General features: G+C 37.1%; 1 protein-coding gene across 2 annotated transcripts in view; it reads left to right on the top strand.

Annotated features, from left to right (window-relative positions):
- ARHGAP18 (Rho GTPase activating protein 18) overlaps window positions 1–22,485 on the top strand; it is a 173,797-nt gene that overhangs the window by 84,682 nt on the left and 66,630 nt on the right. For both annotated transcript variants that reach the window (XM_006144268.3, XM_006144269.3), the window contains 3 exons: window positions 7,322–7,521; window positions 15,556–15,791; window positions 19,905–19,968. In XM_006144268.3, coding sequence (XP_006144330.1) covers window positions 7,322–7,521; window positions 15,556–15,791; window positions 19,905–19,968 — 500 coding nt within the window. The remainder of the gene's footprint in view (window positions 1–7,321; window positions 7,522–15,555; window positions 15,792–19,904; window positions 19,969–22,485) is intronic.

Here is a 22,485-nt window from a genome sequence, read left to right as displayed (position 1 = left end):
AGGTTTTGTTATTGGACAGGAGAGTGGAGCTATGTTGTATAAAATACATGGTTCTTTGGGTCCCCATCTCTAAGGTCAGAGACCTGCCAGAAGACACAGAAGGAAAATCACATACACCTGTAAGTAGGAAAAAGTAAGTTTTAATAGAAAAGTAAATGTTTTCCTTTTAGTCTATTTGGCATAATAAAGTCACCACTGAAGAAGAAATGACTTTATCTCAGATCTACCATCCTTTTGCTGAGTGACTGTGGAGAAGATTTAACACTGCAGCCTCATTGCCTCATCTAGAAAATGTTAGGAAAGATTTGAATGTCTAAGGTCTACTGTCATTCTAAAGTTTATCGACAATACATATGACTTCATCTAAAATAAACTTAATCATATGGCTGTTGATAAGTTATCATGTGAGTAAGGAACCCAACCCCTTGCACCGCCCTATCCTTTTGCTCCTTAAAAAAGGGGCAAAAACAAATATGAAGCTGATTCTTCTTTTATCTCCCAACCTAGTAACTTTTTGTACTATATGGAATCAAAGGTAGGATAGGAAACATGTCAGAAGGCCAGCAGGTGGTATATGGGTTAAGGTGCTGGATTCCCACATGGCCAACCATGATTCAAGTCCTAGACTGGCAGCTTGAAAATCATGCTGGGTGTGTGTGTGTGTGTGTGTGTGTGTGTGTGTGTGTGTGTATGCTCTAAATATTGAAAGGAGAATGGAAGAGAAGAGATTGGGAAGTGGCCATCTCCCCAGTAGGTGATTTCTCACTTTCCTGCTGTCTTTCTCTGGTGAATCTCCAGAATTGGGAGACAGACTGCATATGAAGTATTGCAGTAGAATTCTTGACAAGATATGGCACAAAAAATAGAAATGGCACCAGATAGTGAAATAGGAGTTCAAAGAAACATCCTGGTTACAAATAAACCTGCCTAGCAGAAATTTTAGGAAAAAGGCAGGGAAGACAAAGGAGCACAGTGGGAAACGCTCATTTTCAAGTACAGTGGCCAAAAGGGGGAAACATCGAATGAACTTCCTCTTCTCCATGATGGATGAAGAGAGTGATTAAAGACATTGGTGAGGCAGGAGTTTTTCAATGATGTTTTTATTTTTTGTCATTATAATAGTATGCATTAAACATGGATGTATCATGGGGATCCCAGTTTTTATGAAATCCTCAACAACTAAAAATAAACAAAGAAGTAGGTCAAGAGCCACTAAGAAAGCATGTCTGTGTCTTTCATTAGAGCTTATCGGAGCATTACTTCAGAAACTCCATTTTCAGATCCATTCAGTGTTGTTTTTGAGAAATCTTAGAGCAATGGTTTTCAAAGTATGGACCTGTTCTGGGAATACCTGGGACTCTTCAGACGCTTTTAGGGGTTTTGGAGATCAAAAATGTTTTCATATAATGCTAGGATGTTATTTGCCTCTTCCATTTTTATTCTCTCATAAGTGGTGCTTTCCAGACACTGCATGATGTGTAACATTGCAAAAGATTGAATACAGATGCAGATGTGAGAATCCAGATGTTTTCTATTAATCTAAACATTGAAGACACTTTCAGAAATGTAAAACAATGCTACTTTTTTTTTGACTTGGAAAATATAGCCCCCCCCAAAAAAATGTTTCTGCTAAGATGTATGTTCTTATTAAACGAATAGTATTCAGGTTTTTAGTTTACCATCTAATACTATAAATATTGAGATGCTATTACCTACATAAATGTGTCATGAAACATTTTAAATGGGTAAAAAAAATTCTGAGACCAAAATGTTAGAGAATTGTTCTAGAGGATAACTGATTCCTCTGAACCTTAGAAGGGGCAAAGGTGACCTTATTAAACTGTGGGAGGGGCAGTTTCGTGTGCTAGTTAACAGACCCAGGGTTAGCAGGGATCCTGGCTGGAGTGCCCTTTCACAGTTGCTTAGGAGACATTTCAGTAGGAATTTTCACTTGATAGCTCACACACACACACACACACACACACACACAATTAAGGGTATTGATTGTTATTCTTTTATTTTATAGATGGGAAAAGTGCAGAGCTGACTTGATAGTGAAGTAGGAATGCACTCCTTAAGCTAAAACAGATCCATTTGGAAGACTGGGTGTTTGATTCCGGTCACCTTGTATCTCTACACATTCGTGCTCCAGGCTGACTGGATTGGCTTATGGGGAGGACTGCAGTCTGAGATTGTTGAGGGTGCTTGTCTTTTTCTCTCTCTCCCTCATTTTCATGAAAGAAAGAAAGATCTTCAAAATAAAAAAGAGAAGACAATTGAAGAGAATTTAAGTGATTTGCCAAAGATCGTAGTGAGATAGTTAAGTGGCGTTAGCATCGTTTGGTATTTATGACTTCCAGTTCCATGTGTTTCCATTTCATTTTGCTGACTGCTTTGATACTAGGGTGAATCATCAATCAGCCTGAAGTCTTCTACTAGACGACAGTATAATAAATGGTAACCCTGAGCTCCTAACAAAGAATAAAATGTGTCAGACTAGTTTGATATTCTGTGACAACACGAGTACCTGGTATTACACATACCCTGCATGGTATTGTCTTAGCCTGTTATTGTGTTGCTTATAGAAATACCTGAGACGGAGTGATTTATGAAGTAATAGATGTTTATTGACTCCCAGTTCTGGTGGCTGGAAAAGTCCAAAGGCATCAAAAAATGGTGGAAAGCAGAACATGGAGCAGAGAGGAACATGATCCACGTGGCCTTCTTCCTTCTGTCTTGTATCATCATTCCCTCTGTGTTAAAGCCCATCACTCACTTCCGGAGGCCCCGACCTAAACATCCAGCCATTAATCTCTTCTCCCAAACCCAAGCTTTTGACACCATAATCATGTTAAATTTTTATCCTCTTAATCCAGTGTGTGTTCCAAAAATGATTGAACATGTGAATTTTGGGAACTATACCAGATATCAATACCTGTGAAATCCATTGATCAAGTAGGAAAAGTATGATAGAAACATGGGCTAATATGCTTGTGAACAAAATAAAAAATCCCCCTAACTTTTATTAATATAGCTAGAGGACATGCTAGCAAGGTAAAAAAGAAGAGGTATGCTAGGAAGGCCCATAAGGGTCTGTACAGTGAGCACATCGTCCTTCTGTGAGTTCTGTGTTCATGGATTCAGTCGATTGCAAATCAAAAATATTTAGAAAGAGGCTGGCAGGTAGCAGGTGGTTAAGGCATTAGACTCCCACATGGCTGGCAACAGTTCAAGTCCTGAACTTGGTGGCTTGCTTTCTCATTTTTGTTTTTTCTCTCTCTGCTCAGATTTAAAATAACAACAACAACAACAATGAATAAAATAAGTAAATTCTTAAAAAGAAAATATTCAGAAAAAAAATCGTTGTGTCTATACAGAATATAAATAACCTTTTTCTGTGTCCTTATTTCCTAAGTAATATAACAGTTATTTAGATAGCATTTGTATTATATTAGATATTATAAGTAATGTAGAAATAAGTTAGTATCTGTGGAAGGATATAAGCAACAACAACGAATAAAATAAGTAAATTCTTAAAAAGAAAATATTCAGAAAAAAAATCATTGTGTCTATACAGAATATAAATAACCTTTTTCTGTGTCCTTATTTCCTAAGTAATATAACAGTTATTTAGATAGCATTTGTATTATATTAGATATTATAAGTAATGTAGAAATAAGTTAGTATCTGTGGAAGGATATAAGTGGGTTTTATGCAGTTACTACATCATTTTATGATCCACTTGAACACTCGTGGATTTGGACATGGGGTGGGTGTCCTGAGTCAGTCCTCCATGGATACCAAGGGACCTCTGTATTTGCTGATGGGAGATGTTCATGCCCATGAAAAAATACAAAGTGATGATATATTTTCTGTGCCAAAGAGCTTGACTTGTACAGTAAGCTAGAAAGCAATTCTTTATAGAGCAACACAGCCAACAGATTTGAGGACAGTGTCTAGTTCTGTCATTATCGTTGTCAAAGGTGAGAAATGTGGGAGTATTTGAAGCATGACCATGGGACAGTTTGTACAGAGCATTCTGGAGGGAGAGTGAGAAGGAAAGAACTGAACAATCACTTGCCAGGAAGTCAGGTGGGGTAATTGGTAGTTGCCTGTGGTATAAATGGTGTGTTTCTTTTATTTCAGCACTATGTGTCAAGTTGAATTTTTTTTGAAATACAAAGTGTTTCGGCTCTGAACTTCATTACATCTAGCAGATGTTACTTTGTGTTTTTGAACCCATGATTTTCAGAATGAACATGGTATTGTATAGTGTACTAAAAATGGAAAAGAGGAAACCACTTAACTGACCCGTTACCAGGGCATTTTTTTAAGGAGGTCCAGACATTTAGCTATTGCCTGTTCTGATGGACAAAACAGAGTGTAGTTTAAGAAGAAAAGAAATGACACAGCACATTTATTAATGTAAACTGAAAGAATGTTCACTTATCCTTTTAGAGAAAATTAAAAAATACATGGCAGGTTGACCAAGGAGAGTACTATACTACTGAGTGGTTATTCCTTCCCACTTCTCATCCCCTAATGCTTAAACATGAAAATGTCTCCTTGCAATATTTATCAGTGAATCAAAAAAGAAACAAAACAACTTTTCTTTTCATGACTCAGTATTTTCAGGTTATCACAAACCTATTTAGCTTCTGAATCTTATTAAAGTCAAAAGAATTGAGCCAGTACATCAGCACTAAACTATTAGATTTTTGCTTTATGCATGTTTTGAAAGCAGAGCTTGATATAGAAGGAATATTTACGTAACAATGCTGTTACTCAATGTCCTTGCATTTTTCTGCACATGCTATCTTAATGGAAATTTACTGGAAAATTCTTGCCAGAATAAACACATTCCTCTAGGACTGAGAGGCTTAATGTACTTCTAGTTCAACTGCACCTCTTCCCTGTGAACAGATAAACCAAATTATTTGGCATTAGTTATTCTATTTCATAGAGTTAACAACATTTATTATTGTCTCCTATGTGGGCTAAGGATCGTAGGAGACAAGAATAAGGGTTGTAGAGACAACCTAGTATAAGGTATAAGTATAATAAGAGACAAGATAAAAGCAAGGATGAGGCATCTATACATTTGACATAAAATAAATGAAAAAATAAATATGACAGGCAGATATCATATAATTGAGCTTTAGATAACCTGGTAAGGCTGGATTAGGAATATGAACTGCAGAGCAATTGAGCTCCTGATACCAAAAGCAAAAAATGTATATATATTTGCTTTTTTGTTTTTAAGATAGGGATAACTTTCTTATTTATAATGTAGTAAGAATCAGGAGTGAAAACCCTACAATGAATCTGCTAGCTAGGGAGTGCTGTTGGGATCAAACAAGGGGACCCAGGTAGGATACAAAGATGTAAACAGGACAATTAAGTTGGCAGGAAGTGAGTACCTCATGAATTAAGGGATGGAGGAGACAAACAATGGACAATGGAGACTTGAGGAAAGAGATTCAAAAACATGCCTAGACTTACTTCTGTTGGCCTTGGTCCTAATGCCCACCGTTATCACCCCAAAGTTGCTACTGGGGAAAGTCTATGTTGACTGTGTCTTTCGCCATTATAACCAGCATTAAAAAAGTACATACGTCAAGGCAGAGGGAACCAACTTCAAAGCAATGAATCTGGCCTATTAGCATGGTACAACTCGTACTCAGTTACACTGTATTTACATGCAGCAACAGGCCATTAAGTCCTTTGACTTTTTCTAGCAACCCAAGTAGAATTAAACTACTGGGTAGATTTGCTCATAGTTCAGTGACCCTCTCACTTATGCGGTATTAAAAATCTCACTATTTCAGTAATTAGAAAAAAGACCAGCTTAAATGTGGGAATGTTCACATGCCTTTAAAGGATTTTACTATATTTTCAATATGTACAGCAAGTCAAACCAATGTAGCAAAGTATTACTTCCTAGAAGTCCTCAAGAGATAAAAGAGCAATCTGAAATTAGAATTATTATAACAATTATTCACCGATTGTTGTTCCCACTCAAAATTTATATATATATATGTATACATATATGTATGTACGTTTGTACACACACACACATATATATGCATTATACACACATATATGTATTTTATTATTTATTTATTTATTTATTTATTTATTTATTTTAAAGAGAGATTTTTGCTATAGCACATGTGCTCACCAGAAAGACAAAGAGAGACAGAGAGACAGAAATTGAGAAATCACCCCTCTCCCCTCAGGGTGGATGGCCACTCTGCCAACCCCTTCTCCTCTGTTCTCCTCTCAGGATCTTGGGCATGCATGTACATGTGCCTGGCGTGAATTTAATCCACTGAGTCCAGGACTCAAACCATGGTCAACCACATGGGAGTCCAGTGACACAGCCATTATGCAAACTGCTGGTCCCCATGGGTACATTTTTAAGCAAAGATTAAATGTTGATTTCTATAGAAGAATATAATGGCAAATTTAGTAAGTCATCCTTCTATTTATGTTTTAGTTCTAAAAATAAAATGAGAATTTAAATAGAACTTCATTCATTGGTTTTAGTGTTTGCTATGTAAGAATTGACTGAACTTGATTAATTTAAGTGGTAAATACAAAATATTACATAACATTTAGCTTCAAGTTAACCAATTAACAACTTATAATCAAAATTCAACTTGTTGCTTTCTGAAAATAAAATTTCAGGTTTAAATGACTCTTTAAAATAATTTAAGTGTAATATAGTGGGTAGTTGGAAAAGTCATGACATATTTTTCTATGCAAAAATGTGTCATGACTTTTCCTATAACCTAATAGAAGGAAAAATAATTTACTGTGTTGCTGTGTTTTCTTCACCACCACACTTTTATGTAGAATATGAAGCTGTTCATTTTGTAAATGTATCATCATCAGTAGCATTTCAAAGCAAACAGTTTCAAAATATGTATCTCTTTGGTTTTTATTAAGGAGAACTTAAGGCTGTGATATCTTTTTTTTTTTTTTTTTTTTTTTTTTGAGAGGTTTTTGCTATAGGGCGGGTGAGCTTGCCAGACAGAGACAGAGAGATAGAAAGCGAGAAATCACCCCCAGGGGAGATGGCCACGCCACAATCCCTTCTCCATTTTCCTCTCAGGATCTTGGGCACGCACGCACACACGCCTGGCGTGAGTTTTAAGCCACTGGGTCTGGGACGCGAACCGCGGTCAACTACATGGGACTCCAGCGACATAGCCATTACTCTAACTGCTGGTCCCAAGGCTGTGATATCTTTAAAAAACTGTGCTATCGTACTTCCTTTTATACTTAAATGAACCATGTTTTCTCTTTTCATTTATAGTCGCAGATGTGGCCATTACACTATGAACCAGGAAAGCACAACCAAAGTCATGGAGAAGCCTCCGTTTGATCGATCGAATTCCCAGGATTCTCTGGATGAGTTATCTCTGGACCCCTACTGGACAGAACTAGAAAATATCAAGAAATCCAGTGAAAATCGACAAAATAGTCAAGAGATGGTTGTGGTCAAAGAGCCTGATGGTAATAACTAAATAAAAACAACTTTTGTTGTTGTGTATGTGTTCATGAGAAATAAATGCATGAAAAGGAAAAGGAGAATAAAAACAAAAAAATTAAGATAGGGTAACCAAAAATAGATATTACTAGCTGCCTTTCAGCTTGAAAAGCTCCTGCTTGTGGCAAGTGTACATATGCAGCTGCCACATATAAGGGGCAGAAATAAATTCACTTAGTCATAGGTATGGCTAAAATGTTATTAGCTGTGCTTTTTGTGTCTTAGACTCTTACAGTCAGGCTTGATCTTTGCAATCATCTAATGTCCCTTTAAATTATTTCTATAGGGACCAGAAGGTGGTATGGTAGTTAAGACACTGAACTCCAACATGATTGACCACAGTTTGAGTCCTGGTCCTGGTGGCTTGAAATTCATGCCGGGTACATGTGTATGTATCCTCCAAATCCTGAGAAGAGAATGGAGGAGTAGGGATTGTGTTGTGAGCATCCCTGTGGGGTGTGATTTCTCACTTTCCCTCTCTCTCTCTCTCTCTCTCTCTCTCTCTCTCTAGGACACATGTCTCCTGTTGCAAAAGCCTACAAGTAAATGAATTAAAATAAATAAATAAATAATATACTAGCTATATGATCATTTGATCTCTAGCAAGTTTAGATGGTGATAGAAAGCTTGATATTTTGCAGTGATAACTCTAATCCAGCAGTTAGTGAGCCTGAGTTCTTTTGATCTTTATCTAATTTATTTACTATGTGCTATCCAGTTTGACTCACTTGCTGTGGTTATGCCATTGGGAAGAGCACAAGTCTATCCTATTTTTACATGATAGCCTTTCAGATATTTGTAGATCCTTATCTTCTTCCTAGCTAAGTCCTTTTTAGAAAGAAAACTCACATAAACCTATCTTTCTAGACAATCCTAGTTATTTTACTATTTAGAGTCCTCCAGATGCAGTGCCGCATGTTTAGCCAACTAATACAAGGATATAGATTCAGACTATGAAGATAGCATCACATTAACATTTTAGTTCCCATATTTTTTCTTTCTTTTTAAAATTTCATTAATTTTTTCTATCACCTTAATTAATTTTTTATATTACACTTAATCACATATATTTATGCAGTGTATAATATTTCTTTTTCCAGCAAAACTACCATGCATATCAGCCAAGACAAAGACATTCCTATCCACATCATCATCAGCAGCAAATAGCTTTTCATTTTTTTTCAGATAATTATTATTATTTATTCTTACTTTTTTTAAACATCCAATTGCTATACCTCATTTGGTTTGTAAAGAGAATTTAACTAACATAAAATACGTCTCAGACCAGTCCCGCTGAGAACATAATACAATATTATCATTAACAGGTAATAAACCATTTCTATGTCCCACTAATGTCATGTCTATTTTTTCTCCTTTTCTTCTCTATATTCTGCCCTTCTCCCCCCTATACCCCTATTCCATACTGTCTTCAGTGTCCATAACTGTATTAGCTCCTTTAATGCCCTCCAATATTTCAATCTCTACCATAGAGTGTGGAAAGTTGATATATATTAAGTGGATACATACAATGTCTTTCTTTCATAGCCTGACTTGCTTCACTCAGCAATAAATCTTCCATATTTGACGACTTTCTATCAAATGCCAGGGTCTTGTTGTTTTTAATGGCTGAACAGTATTCCATAGAGTGTATGTGCCACGCTTTTCCAATCCATTCATCTGTTTGTGGACATTTGGTTTGGTTCCATGTCTTCACAATTGTGAAAAATTCTGCAATAAACATTGACGTACAAGTTCTTTTCTGACTGAACATTCTTCTGTCTTTTGGGTAGATACTCAGAAGTGGGATAGTCTGTTGTAATGTTGCCTATTTCAATATGTTTTTAATTTACTTGGTTTCTTTCTTTCTTTATGAGTCTAGCTAATGTTGTGTTGATCTTATTCATCTTTTCAAAGAACCAGCTTTTGCTTTCATTTATTTTCTGTGTAGTTCATTTATGTTCTATGTCATTTATTACTGCTCAAATCTTAATTATTTTTTCACAAGGCATTTGTTGTTGTTTTTCCAATTCTCTGAGGCATGATATCAGGTTGTCTATTTGCCACCTTTCCATCTTTTTCTTATGGGCACTAATTGCTATGAATTTTCCTCTTAAGACTGCTTTTGCAGTGTCCCATCAATTATAAAAACTCATGTACTCATTATCATTTGCTTCCATAAATTTTTTTATTTCAGACTTAATTTTTTTGGTAGTTAAGAAGTCATTCAGATGTAGGTTGTTTAGTTTCCATGCGTTGTGTATTTTTGAGGATTTTTTCTGAAATTAATATCAAGTTTAATTCCATAATGATCAGAGAAGATGCTGGAAATAATTTCTATGCCTTTGAATCTGTAAAAGCTTGATTTGTGCCCTATCATATGGTCAATCTTTGAAAAGGTTCCATGTCACAGTGAGAAAAACATACTATTTTGTGGTCTTCAGTGGAAAGTTCTATAGATGTCTGTGAAGCCCATTTGATTTATGGTATTGTTTAGGTCCTGTATCTCTCTGCTTATTTTTTGTCTAGAAGATCTGTCTAAAGGAGATAATGGGGTGTTGAGATCCCCAACAATTATAGTTTTGCACCCTATCTCTCCTTTTAGCTCTAGCAATCTTTCCTTCCCATATTTAGGTGCTGTTGTGTTGGGTGCACAGATATTTATAAGCATTATGTCTTCTTGACGAATTAGCTCTTTTACTACTACATAATACCCTTCTTTGTCTCTCCTTACAGTTTGTGTCTTAAAGCCTATTTTATCTGAAATCAGTATTGCAACTGCAGCCCTTTTTTGATTTCTGTCTTGGAATATTTTTTTCCAGCCCTTCACTTTTGGTCTATGTATAATTTTATCCACAAGGTACATTTTTTGTAGGCAACAGAAAGTTTCTGATTTTTGTTTGTTTGTTTGTTTGGTTTTTATTTTCCATTTAGCCTGTCTGTATCTCTTGATTGAAGAATTTAATCCATTAACGTTCAACGTTATTATTGATATTTCTGGACATGTTCTTATCATTAAGTGAGTCATTTTCTTGGTTGTTTATTATTCTTTTATATCTGTCTATCTGACTTTTTAGATTTCCTGGTATAGCATTCCATTCAGAACTTCTTGAAGAGTTGATCTGGAGTTCATAAATTCTTTCTGGTTTTGTTTATCTGAGAATTTTAGATCTTTTCTTCCCACGTGAAGAATAATCTTGCTGGCTATAGTATTCTTGATTGAAATTGTTTTTCATTTAACACTTTGACTATACTTCCTCATTCTTCCCTTGCTTGCAGTATTTCTGATGAGAGGTCCTATGTTAGCCTGATAACCATTGTAAGTAACCTGATGTTTCCCTCTTCCCAATTTTATTGCCTTGTCTTTCTCTGTGGTTTCAGTCAATCTGGCTATGGTGTGCCTTGGAGAGGATCTTCTTGGGTTGATTTTAGGGTCTGGATATTTAAATACCAATCTAGGTTTAGAAAGTTTTCTTCCAGGATTTCATGGAATAAATTATCAAGGCCCTTATTATTTTCTTCCTCTCCTGGGATACCAATTATCCAGATGTTTGGGAACTTGATATGTAGTATTTCTCATATGTTATCCTCATTTTTACTGGTTGTTTTCTCATTCTTTTGATAATTTTTTCTAGGCCAGAGGTTTTGTCTTCTGCATTTGAGATTCAATCTTCTGTGTGAATACTTTTGAGGGAGGTTTTAATTTCCTGAACTACATTCTTCATCTGTAACAATTCTGTTTGATTCTTTTTATGGTGTCTATTTCTCCTTTCAAATTGTGAAAGGACTTCCTTATCTCCTGGAGCTAGTTGTCTCTTTTCTATTGCTCTCATTTAGTTTGGTCACTATGAATATTCTGAATTGCTTATCTGACATTTCTGTAACTTCCATTGTGTTGTCTGTGGGTAATGATGAATTGATGTTTTCCCTTGGCGGAGAAATATTTTGTTGGTTGCTCATATTTCTTGTGCCTCTGTGATGGTTTTTAGTCATCTGTGACCTATATGCTCCTTCCTAAATTACTCAAGGTATCTCCGAGTGTTCAACAGTGTGCAGGAGTAGACAACTGGCAGACTCTCTTCTGCTCTGCCTCCCTGTTGCTCATTAACACTTTGCACTGTTGTCATTGGTCCTGGGTTACCCAAAGTCTTCCCTGTTTTTAGAGAATAGGTGTGCCTGAAACTGAGCCTCTGACCTTCAACTCAGTAACAAAACCATGTGCTATACAAAACATTGAGTCTGAAGGTGAATGGAAGAGGAGATGAACCATGTGTCCCAGCCATTAAGCCCTCCAGTCGCAGGTGGCCTGCTGTCCATCAAAGCTCTTTGCTGGTACAGGTGTCCAGATGAGGCAGGGAGGAGTGTGAGCTCATCTCAAAGTCGTCCCCCCTCCCCCCTTTTTTTTTTGCCATAGAGCACATAAACTCATTGGAGACAGAGACAGTGAGAGGAAGGTGAGAAATTACCCTCAGTGTGGATAGCCACAGCACAATTACTTCTCCTCCGTTCTCTTCCCTGGGGTTTTAGGCGTACTCGTATACATGCCTGGTGTGATTTTTAAGCCATCAGATCTAGGCCTGAAGCCACAGATCACAGCCAGTCTTGTGGAAGTCCAGTGCCTTAAGCACCACACCACCTGCTGACCCCATTTATTTCTTTTTTGTATTTGGCCCATAATTTCTCCCAGTCTCTTTCTAACCATATTTCTCACAGTCTCTACTATTACACTTGATATTCTGAAAGAAACATGAGAAACTTTTTTTAAAATTTTATAATGTCTCTTTTAATTTTAAAAATTTAAGCAGTCACCAAATTTTTGAGGACTATTCTTGCATCTGTTATATTAGATTCTTCTCTTTGCCTTGTGCTATCCATAAATTTATAATTATGTTGTGGTGTATAAGTTGACGTAAAGTGCCAAAAAGGTAAGTGTCATACTCAGTACCCTATGAGTCACTAGTAGAGACCTCCATCTCAGCAAAATGACTTATTAACTAAATGACTTAGCATCAAGTTAAGTAGCAGAATCTATAGATGAATAGTTTCCTTTTTTACTGCATCTATAGATGCGTAGTTTCCTTTTTTACTGTAACATAAGCTTATAAAATCTAGTAATAACATATTTGTAAGGATTGTTTTATTTAACATTTATTTATTTATTTAATTTGACCAGAGAGGGACAGAGTTAGAGAGAAAAAGTGAAAGTAAGCCACCAAGTCTGGGACTTGAACCACAATCAGCCACGTGGTAGTCTAGCGCCCTTAACCACCATACTACCTGTTTAAAATTGTGAATGTTTCTTAAAATTTTGTAGAATTATAACAGAAACCCATAATTAACTAAGTCTTTGATTTTTAGCTTTTTTTTTCTCTCATTCTTTCCCTAATATGTTAAAAGTAAAGTCAAATTTATTTGTGTTATTTAATAGTATGTCCCAGGTCAGCCCTATAGCCTAGTCATTAAGGGAGCCATATCCCATATAATTGACTATGCTTTGAATCCTGGCCCTGGTGGCTTTAAAAACACAACAGATAAGTGTGTGCATCCCCCAAATCCCAAATGGGATGGAAAAATGGAGAAGGGATTACAGCATGTACACATGCACACAGATACACTAGGAATATGCTAGGAAAACATTTAAATGTGTTACACAGGAGTGTTTCATTTGCTATCAGATATTTGTCCAAAGTTAAATTAGATTCATAGATTATTGTGTACAATGTGATCTTCAAAAAAACTGAGAATGTTTCTTCATGTCCCTGCCTTTTCTTAGACTTAAATGGTTTGTTTTACCTATACTTTTTTGAGATATTTTCAATTAATAGGAGATATTTCAAATTAAAATTAATCTAGTATGGATACTAGAATTAGGCTAAGATCTTACTTTTTTTCAGTTGTAAGTTTCTTTAACAAATTTTTTTTAGCATAAAATGGTTATATATGTTTATGGGGCCCAATGTGATTGCTCAGAACAAGAATACGGTGTGTATTGATTCACTCCGGGAAATTAGTATAACCATCCTCTCGAGCATTTGACATTACTTTGTGTTAGGAACATTCAAAATTCTCTTCTTTCATTACTCAGAGATATATGGCAAATTCTTATTAACTATCTTGACCTTAATGTATTTTATAACACTAGAAATTGTTTATCTATCTGTGATTTTATTTCCATTATTCAACACCAGTGTCCTCTACCCCCCTACTCCCACAGTCTTCCCAGCCTTTACAAAAATCTCTATTTAAAAAAAATAAAATTGCCAGAGGATGCAGGCACTTACCAGAGAGAGACAGAAAAGGTGAAAGCATCCTTCAATGGGGTATGGTCATGCCCAATTTCTTCTCTATTTCTCCATCCTGTGAGGATACTGGGGACACATGCACATGTGCCTAACATTCTCAAAGCCATAGGGCTTGGGATTTGAACTATCATCAACCATGTAGGATCCGGTTCCTTATCTACTAGGCCAGGGGGCTGGCCCACGCCTCTACTTTTCAATGGAGCAAGTGACTCTACCTAAGAGTCATCTTGTTTGCTTTCCTTGTCATGGCAATATCCATTTTTTATTTTTTTCTGGCAATTTATCTATATATACTGATAGCGGGTTCTACCCTAACAGTATCAATGATAATGACTGGCTGACATTTTATGTCAGTAAACAGTTTTTATTGCCTGACATGCAGAGTATATAGCACTAGATTGTATCTTGGAGCCAAAGTTACTAGTACGTGATTTCTTCCCTCACAGAGTTTCTGTAATGTAGAAGGATAGCCAGTCAGTGCTTGCCGTGTGATACAAACTCTCACAGAGCTCTGCAAACAGAATAGTCTCATATTTGGTTTTGAGGTAGCCAGGATAACTGTGCTTTAGTTTACAGATAAGAAAATGGAAGTGAGTTGAGGCTAAGTGACATGGTTATCAAAGTGCAGAAATGGGGTTCAGACCCAGTCTTCTGTGTCCAAAGTCAATGCTCTTTCATAACTTGGCATGGAATCTATTCTCATTATCCTCTGTTTACCTATCATTTTCATTAAAGTATATATAATATTTGCTTTGCTGTTTACTCCATGTTTTCAGAATTTCATTTACTTCATTTCACCTAGAAACTGCTCCCTTTTTTGGAGGAGGGGGGAAAACATCGTTTTGTTGTTTCACTATTTTTAATTTATAAAAAATAACATAATCTAATGTGCTGACGTGGAGAATTAGAAAAATTAACTTGAGTGTCAGCCCAATGGACTAGTGACTCAGGGAGCTAGATCCCATATAGCCAACAGCACAGTTCAAATCCTGGTCCCTCTGGCTTGAGAAACACTCTGGGCATATGTGCATGTAATCCCAAAATCCGGTTGAGAAGGAGAGGTTGAAGAGAGAGGATTGAAACATGACTGTGCCCCACTGGGGAGCTATGTTTTCTCTCTCTTTCTCTCTCTTTCTGTCCTTCTGTGAGCACATGTGCCCTCTGGCAATTAAACAATAGAAAGAAAGAAAAGGAAGAAAGAAAAATTAACTTGAAATGAGTTCCTAATGTCCATATGTTCTGTACTTCTTTGCCATACTCCATGTCAGCTACAACGAACAGATTAAACAAGGTCTTTCCATAAATCAACATAGGACTCTGAGGTGGTGCTGAACTTAAGCCAAGAAACTGGGCATTTGCGTCTATCCCTAACATTGCTTCCTTCTGTAACTTGTTGGAGGACAGTTATCTTTTCACTGCTGGTGCATCTCTGGAAGTGGAACAATGTCATCCTCTTGCGTTAATCTGCAGGGAAGTTATAGAGGTTAATTACATGCAAGGTCATTTAAAAATTATAATTGAGTATATATGAACTTGATCTAAAATTTGATATCATTTTGGCTGGAATAGATGGCAGCTGTCCAAGTTTGAGATAATGATTCTTAGCACTGTGGTTTGGTTACAAAGAAAGCATTTCTGTAAGAGTTTTGTAATAGTTCATAGAGCTCGTCATTTACAGGCCATTTTTGTCTACTATCCTAGAAGGAGAATTGGAAGAAGAGTGGCTTAAAAAGGCCGGTTTGTCCAATCTCGTTGGAGACTCTGCTGGAGATTCCCAGGAGAGCATGGTGTTATTATCAACCTTGACCCGGACCCAGGCAGCAGCTGTTCAGAAACGGGTAGAAACCGTCTCCCAGACCTTGAGAAAAAAAAACAAACAGTACCAGATTCCTGACGTCAGAGACATATTTGCTCAGCAGAGAGAGTCCATAGAAAAAGTAAGTTTTCTTTTTTGATGTTTATGCTAATGAACAATTGCTTAGAATCATCTGAGCCAATCCAGTTTAGTATAGATCATTAAAAGCTTAATGAGCACATGTTATATACCAAGCACCGAAACTCTGTGCTGGCATTGAACAAGAGAGACTGGACTTCTGCTCTTCCAGAAGTTATACTGCTGGGACAGAAAATTAAGCAAGTTAACTTTCAGTGTGAGAATCCTTGTGTTAGGGAAAAAGGGTGTCTTTGGAGTATTAGAGGTGAATCTAACCCGAGGAGGATAACAGGACAATGTCCCAGACAGTGTGATTGCCAGTTGTTACTGAAAGAAAAAGAGGAGGTAGGGGATTCCTCCTGTATTAATGCTTGTAGGAGTATTTGATTTTGCCTGGACTCATCTGGAGATGGAGCAATTTGCAGTTCAAGTACAAAGTAGGAACCCTGAGATATTATAAAATAACTTCCTTGTGTCTAGTGCCTAGAGTAGTACCCATCACATAGAAGACTGGAAAAATGTTTGTCCAGATGATTCATTTATTAAAGGAAGGTATTGGAGTCTGGTAAAGACTGTGGGAGTGATGGGTGAAGAGAGAGCAGAGAAAGCATTTTCAAAAGAGAGACTTGTGGAGTTGAGGGTAGTACTACTCATTAAGATCAAAGTTGATTTCTAGTTTGACCTGAGTAGCTCTGGCCTAAAAGACTCAGGGGTTAGTTGGAATGAATTAAACTCAATTTTTAACAGTGATTGTAAAGATAATAATACTAGGGCCAGCAGGTTAGGAATGGTGGTTAAGGTGCTGGATCCCACATGGCCAGTTTTGCCATTCGAGTCCTGGACTCAGCAGCCTGAGACTCAGGCGGGGTGTGTGTGCACCCAAAATCTTAGAGGAGAGTAGAGGAAAAAGATCGTAGCGTGGCCATCACCCTGGGAGGTGTTATCTCACTTTCCTCTCTCTTTCTCTCTATCTGTCTCTTTGGTGAGCACATGTGCCCTACAGCAAAAACTAAAATAGAAAAAAAAAAAAGAAAAGATAATAATACTAATACAATTGCTGCCACTGTTACTGAATGCTTACTGTGCTAACTGCTTTGCATGATTTTTCTCATTTAATCCTTACAGCTGTCCTGTGAGGGAGGTTTTATCATTTCCATTCCAGGCTGAGCCTCATAGACTTTAAGTAACTTGTTCAATGTCCCGTGGATAGTAAACCCAAATTTGTCTATGCTGAAGTACATGCTTTCAGCTGTTCTTTGTCCTGCCATTGTTGTATTTCTATACTTGATTCTGATACTAAGCAATCTGAATGTGAGATTCTATTTACACTGTAAATAAATGTTAACAAAAATCGTATGATTTATTTTATTTAAAAATAGATGAGAGAGCTTATATTTAAGACATATTTCTGTGATGTGGAGGTCTTTTTGTTTTTTGTAGACATTTCATTCCTTCAAAAAAATCCTCTCTCACTGCAGAATGCTGGTCTATTTGCATGGCCAATTGTGGAGCGAATTCAGTCCCTTTTACTGGAGTTTTGAGGTCACTACATTGCTACAGGCATTGCTTAAACTAAGCACTTGCTTACCACCCAGTGGTTATTAGGGATACACAGTGTTGAAGGACTAGACCAAGTTCCCAGCTGTAGAAAAACAAATGGTGAGGAAATATACTATTATGACATTTCCTTCCCAATTAAAGACCCCTCCCTAAGAGAGTTAAGGGGAAGTGAAATGGTGGAAGGGCAGAGAACTGAGTGTAAGTGAAATAGATGGTGTGTACATGCTATGTGAGTCCTGCTAATCTCTAAGATGTTACTGCTTGGAGTTAGAATCAGTATATTTCAACAAATTCCTGGCAATGTCTAAACCTCATGGTTTGGATCCAAAGAAATTAATGAATTATGTCATTCTTTGGAGTCATTAAGAGAGAAATAGCACAAATAAATTAAAATAATGTTAACTTGCTTACATTGCATGCCTTTAATTGAAACACTACCACCCATTAAAAATTCACTTTATGGGCCAGCAAGTGGCATGGTGGTCAAGGTTCTGGACTCCCACGTGGCTGATCATGGTTCAAGTCCCTAATCTGGAGGCTTGCTTTTTCATTTACCCTTCTGTCTCTTTCTGGTCAAATTGAAATAATAATAATAGTAATAACAACAAATAAACTTAAATAAATAAATAATTCTTGAAAAGAAATTTACTTTACATACCCCCCATTCCCTAAGTATACCCAGGCCAACCATTTTCACTTATAGTTCTTGTTTCTGAGTATGTACATATGCAGTTCTTCTTTTTTATATTATTATTATTTTAAAAGATCATTTTTTTTCTTCCATGAGAGAGGATGAGAGAGAGTGACAGGAACCCCAACAGGAACTTTATGTCATGATTTTACCCCTAGCTGCTGTCAGCCAGGATTATAGACACATGTGTGCATACCTGGCATGCACAGGAGACCTCAAGATGTGAACCCAAGACCTTCTCATGTGGCCTTAGCATCGTGGAACACATCAATACTGCCGTGCTACTACAACAGGCCCTAGCTCTTTTATTTTAAATGTTTTTTCATGAAACTCTTGTTGATACTAGGAAATACAATACAGAAATGAATACCATCTGCACTACCATCTTCAAATGCTAAGGATAACAACTCTGACCACATGCTCTAAAATATGTGTTTGTAAGTAAGATGAGAATCACTCACTATGTTCATTGTACCGTGCAGGGCCAGCCCTCTGCAGACTTGTGGGTGGCGGGAAGGAGAATAACACTACTTTGTTCTGTTGGGGATTAAAATAGACCCACATACCCATGTACCACTGCTGTGATGTGGTTGTCATTGAACATTGTCAGTGTTCAGTGGATACTGCTGGGCCCTAGGTAGTACACTAATAGCCTAGTGTACCTGCCTTAGTGCTTTTCTTTGCTCTCCTTAGATTACCGGTAGAGGAGGAAGTCCTTCTTGGCTAAAAACTTGAAATGAGACATGTGGTAAAGTGACCAAAGGCCACTTTATGTCTACAGAGATGAAATCCAATTAGAATCATTACTTTAAAATTTATTAATTCAAATAGGCCTCTTTGTATGATTGGTCTAGTGTTCTTCTGACCCCTGAATTTCTTCTGAAGCCTTGTCTTCAAAAAGGAAGTGCTATTTGGCCATGCTTCCTGGTGAACGGGGCCAGCCATAGTTGGCCATGACCACACAACCTTGGAGGCTCCATTCTTTAGGTGTCATTACCTCGACCCCTGGAGAAAAGGCGTTCTTTCAGACATTTTGGTTCTTTTTGCTGGTTTGATAACTTAGCTTTAATTTTTCTCACATTTATTAGTTGTTCTTTTTAATTTGAAGATTTTCTCTTTTATTACTGACATGTTAGCTTGTGATTTTGCTTTATAATGACTTTATTGAGATATAAAAATCACTCATTTAAAGAGTGCAATTAAGTGGTTTTTAGTGTATTCACAGACTTGCAATCATCACCACAATCAATTTTAGCACATTTTCATCTTCCCAAAAAGAAAGCCAATGCCACTTAGCGGTTATTCCTCATAGTCCTCTCTTTACTCTCGGGCAGCTACTAACCTACTTTGTGCCTCTATAATATGTCTAGTCTGGATAACTCAGGTAAGTGGAATTGTACACTATGTAGTTTTTATGACTGGTTCCTTTTATTCAGCATTTTGTTCTCAAGGTTTATGTACATCGTAGCATGCATCAGGACTTCATTTCTTTTATAGCCAAATAATATTCTGTTGTATGGATAGACTAGATTTTTTTCTCCATTTATCAGTTGATGGATAATCCCAGTTTTCAATAAGTTTGTCCTTTACCCTCAAATATATAATGGTGCTTTTGAGGGCAGGGATCTTCTTGACATTTTCATTTCACCTACCAGGCTTGGTTTTGTGTCTTACAAAGTCGTAGGTAAGCTGATATTTACTGGGTAATTGCTCGTTGATTGTAACCGTAGTGCTCTTCCCCACTGTGATTGTTATAATCGTGAGTACATTTCTTATACTCTAAAGGTTAGTAGCAGAATTATTTACAATGCCATTTTCTCTGGTTGTGAGTTGGAGATGACTAAATGGCCCATTTTCTATGTTTAGGCTCCAGATGGCACTGAATCGCAGTCAGTCGGAACAAATGAAAACAAATACCAAGGAAAAGATGGTATGTTGGACCTGTTCTCTTGTTTTTTCCTCTTTAATGAGTATACCAAACAGTTACAACCTTCTAAGACATCCAACTTCAATTCTAGTAAGCAAATTCTATTAAAATATTAATTTAAGGTCCTGGTATATATGAGGCCAATCAGACATAGTTGGCCTTTGATATTTTTTCCTGTGTATGTCGATCTGATCTGATCTGATCTGATATCCATATATATCTTCCTAACACTTACCTTGTGTTAGGTATTATATAGAGGTGTTATCTTATTTAATACACTTAGTAATTTTATGCAGCAAGCTCTGTCCTAATGCGATTTTACAGACAGGAGAACTGAGGGTTAAAAGTGTGAGGTCGCTTTCCCAAAGCTGCACAGTATTAATTGGTGCCAGTGAATTTGGAACCTGGCTTGCAAATCAGAAGCTCCTAATTCATAAATAGATCATTTTCAGAAATCTTAGAAAACTGTTTTTTTAAAAAAGATAAAAAATCGGGATGATTGATTATAATTCTCTGTTTCAAACTTTTAGTTTTCTAATATTAGGTTGTTGGAAAAGTCATGACATATTTTTTCTGTTTTTCTACACAAAAGTGTATCATGACTTTTCTGACAGCCCAACATTTCTTTCAGAAATGAATTAGAAATTTAAGGCATGGATGAAAATAAATATTAAGGCTTTATTAGGGCTTACCAATAAAGAATTCCATTTGTTTACAAAAAGGAAAAGTATTCTAAGTTAGAGGTCATAGATTTTAGCTTAAATATTTAGTTCTTAATTGTTATTTAATAAAAGTCATCTGTGCTTATGTTCTTGTTTTTTTATTTTTTAAAGTTTTATTGTCTTTTTCCCCATTCTGTGTTTATGTTATTAAAATGAGCAACTGAGGCATATGTGCCATTAATAGCATGGCATTGAGCTTAGAAGTGGTGTGGGGAGGGTCTCAGGTAAGCTGTGGAGGACTGGGTTCGCAACCTATCTATAAAAAGCATGCATGAGTCCAAGATAATATGGGACATTTGCAGTTTTGGAGTATTCAGTGTCTCTCTTTTTCCTCTCATGCTTTTTTCATAACTTTTATATACTGTTACCTTTAAAAAGTATACATATACACATATATATGTAAGCATGTGTATGTGTATATATGTACATACATACATACTTACATAAAAGTACTTGGTCTTTACTAGTCTGTGGTGGTTTCTTTAGCTACGCTGTTATAACAGAAGTAACTACTGGGCATCTTCTCAACTTTGTGTACCAGAAAACCTTGAAGGGGCAAGGAAGCTGGTATGACTAGGCTTGACCAACTAGAGAGATAGAGGAACTTTTTTGCCAATGTCATTCTGCTGTGAGCTCTGAGGAAAAGTGACTCGCAGTCGTTGAATAGATATTGAGGACAATGTTGTCTTTTCTGGGTGTTTTCCTCCCTTGCCAGAGATCATGATGTAAGCTATATCAACAAAAGTTCTGGAACACAAGTTAACTATGCAAGCACTTTTTGGCCCAGCTTGGAGCAGGCAAGTGTAATGTGACAACTTCCTTTCTGATTTATATCTGCTTTTTGCAGGATCTATAAAGTGGGCATAAAGCCTCAAATTAGAATAATGAGAGAATGTGTGTAACACCACCTCTAGTACCTGAGTATTTACTGTTGCACCTGTTCAGGGCAAAGTCATGCTCTTGGGCTAGCCAGTGAATTAACCAGTGATTGAAAACATTGGAAAGGTCAGAGAAAAATGTATGGAAATTTCATCTGTGGATCAAACATAGGGCTATTAAATCCGCAGGCCTGGGAACCAGCAGTTGGCGTAACGGCTATGTCGCTGGACTCCCACGTAGTCGACCGCGGTTCGCATCCCGGACCCGGTGGCTTAAAACTCACACTGGACGCATGTGCGTGCGTGCCCAAGATCCTGAGAGGAGAATGGAGAAGGGATTGTGGCGTGACTATCCCCTCTGGGGGGTGATTTCTCGCTTTCTGTCTCTATATCTCTATCTGTCTGGCGAGCGCACTTGCCCTATAGCAAAAACCTCTCCAAAAAAAAAAAGAAAAAAATCTGCAGGCCTGAAAAACATGGCCTATTTCAGAAGTTTTTCCCCACACTTGATTTTGTAAAGAAGTTCAGTCAACAGAACTTATTCTCTGAAAAAGTTACAGTTTTAATGTTGAAGGGGCTCCTACTTTTTAAATGAATTCATTCATTGTTAAATATCTGTGTTAACTTTTCATCACATGATATAATTCTGTGAAAAGCTCAGTATTTAACACATTAATTCAAAAATATGAATAATGCCGGGAACCAGCAGTTAGCGTAATGGCTATGTTGCTGGACTCCCACGTAGTCGACCGCGGTTCGTGTCCCGGACCCGGTGGCTTAAATCTCACGCCGGGCGCGTGTGCGTGCGTGCCCAAGATCCCGAGAGGAGAATGGAGGCGAAGGGATTGCGGCGTGACCATCCCCCCTGGGGGGTGATTTCTCGCTTTCTGTCTCTATGTCTCTCTCTGTCTGTCTGGCGA

The sequence above is a fragment of the Tupaia chinensis genome, unplaced genomic scaffold (genome assembly GCF_000334495.1).
Source record: "Tupaia chinensis unplaced genomic scaffold, TupChi_1.0 Scaffold000117_2, whole genome shotgun sequence".
NCBI lineage: Eukaryota > Metazoa > Chordata > Mammalia > Scandentia > Tupaiidae > Tupaia > Tupaia belangeri.
Note: the sequence above shows the minus strand (reverse complement) of the source record. Positions and strands in the feature narration are given on the sequence as shown.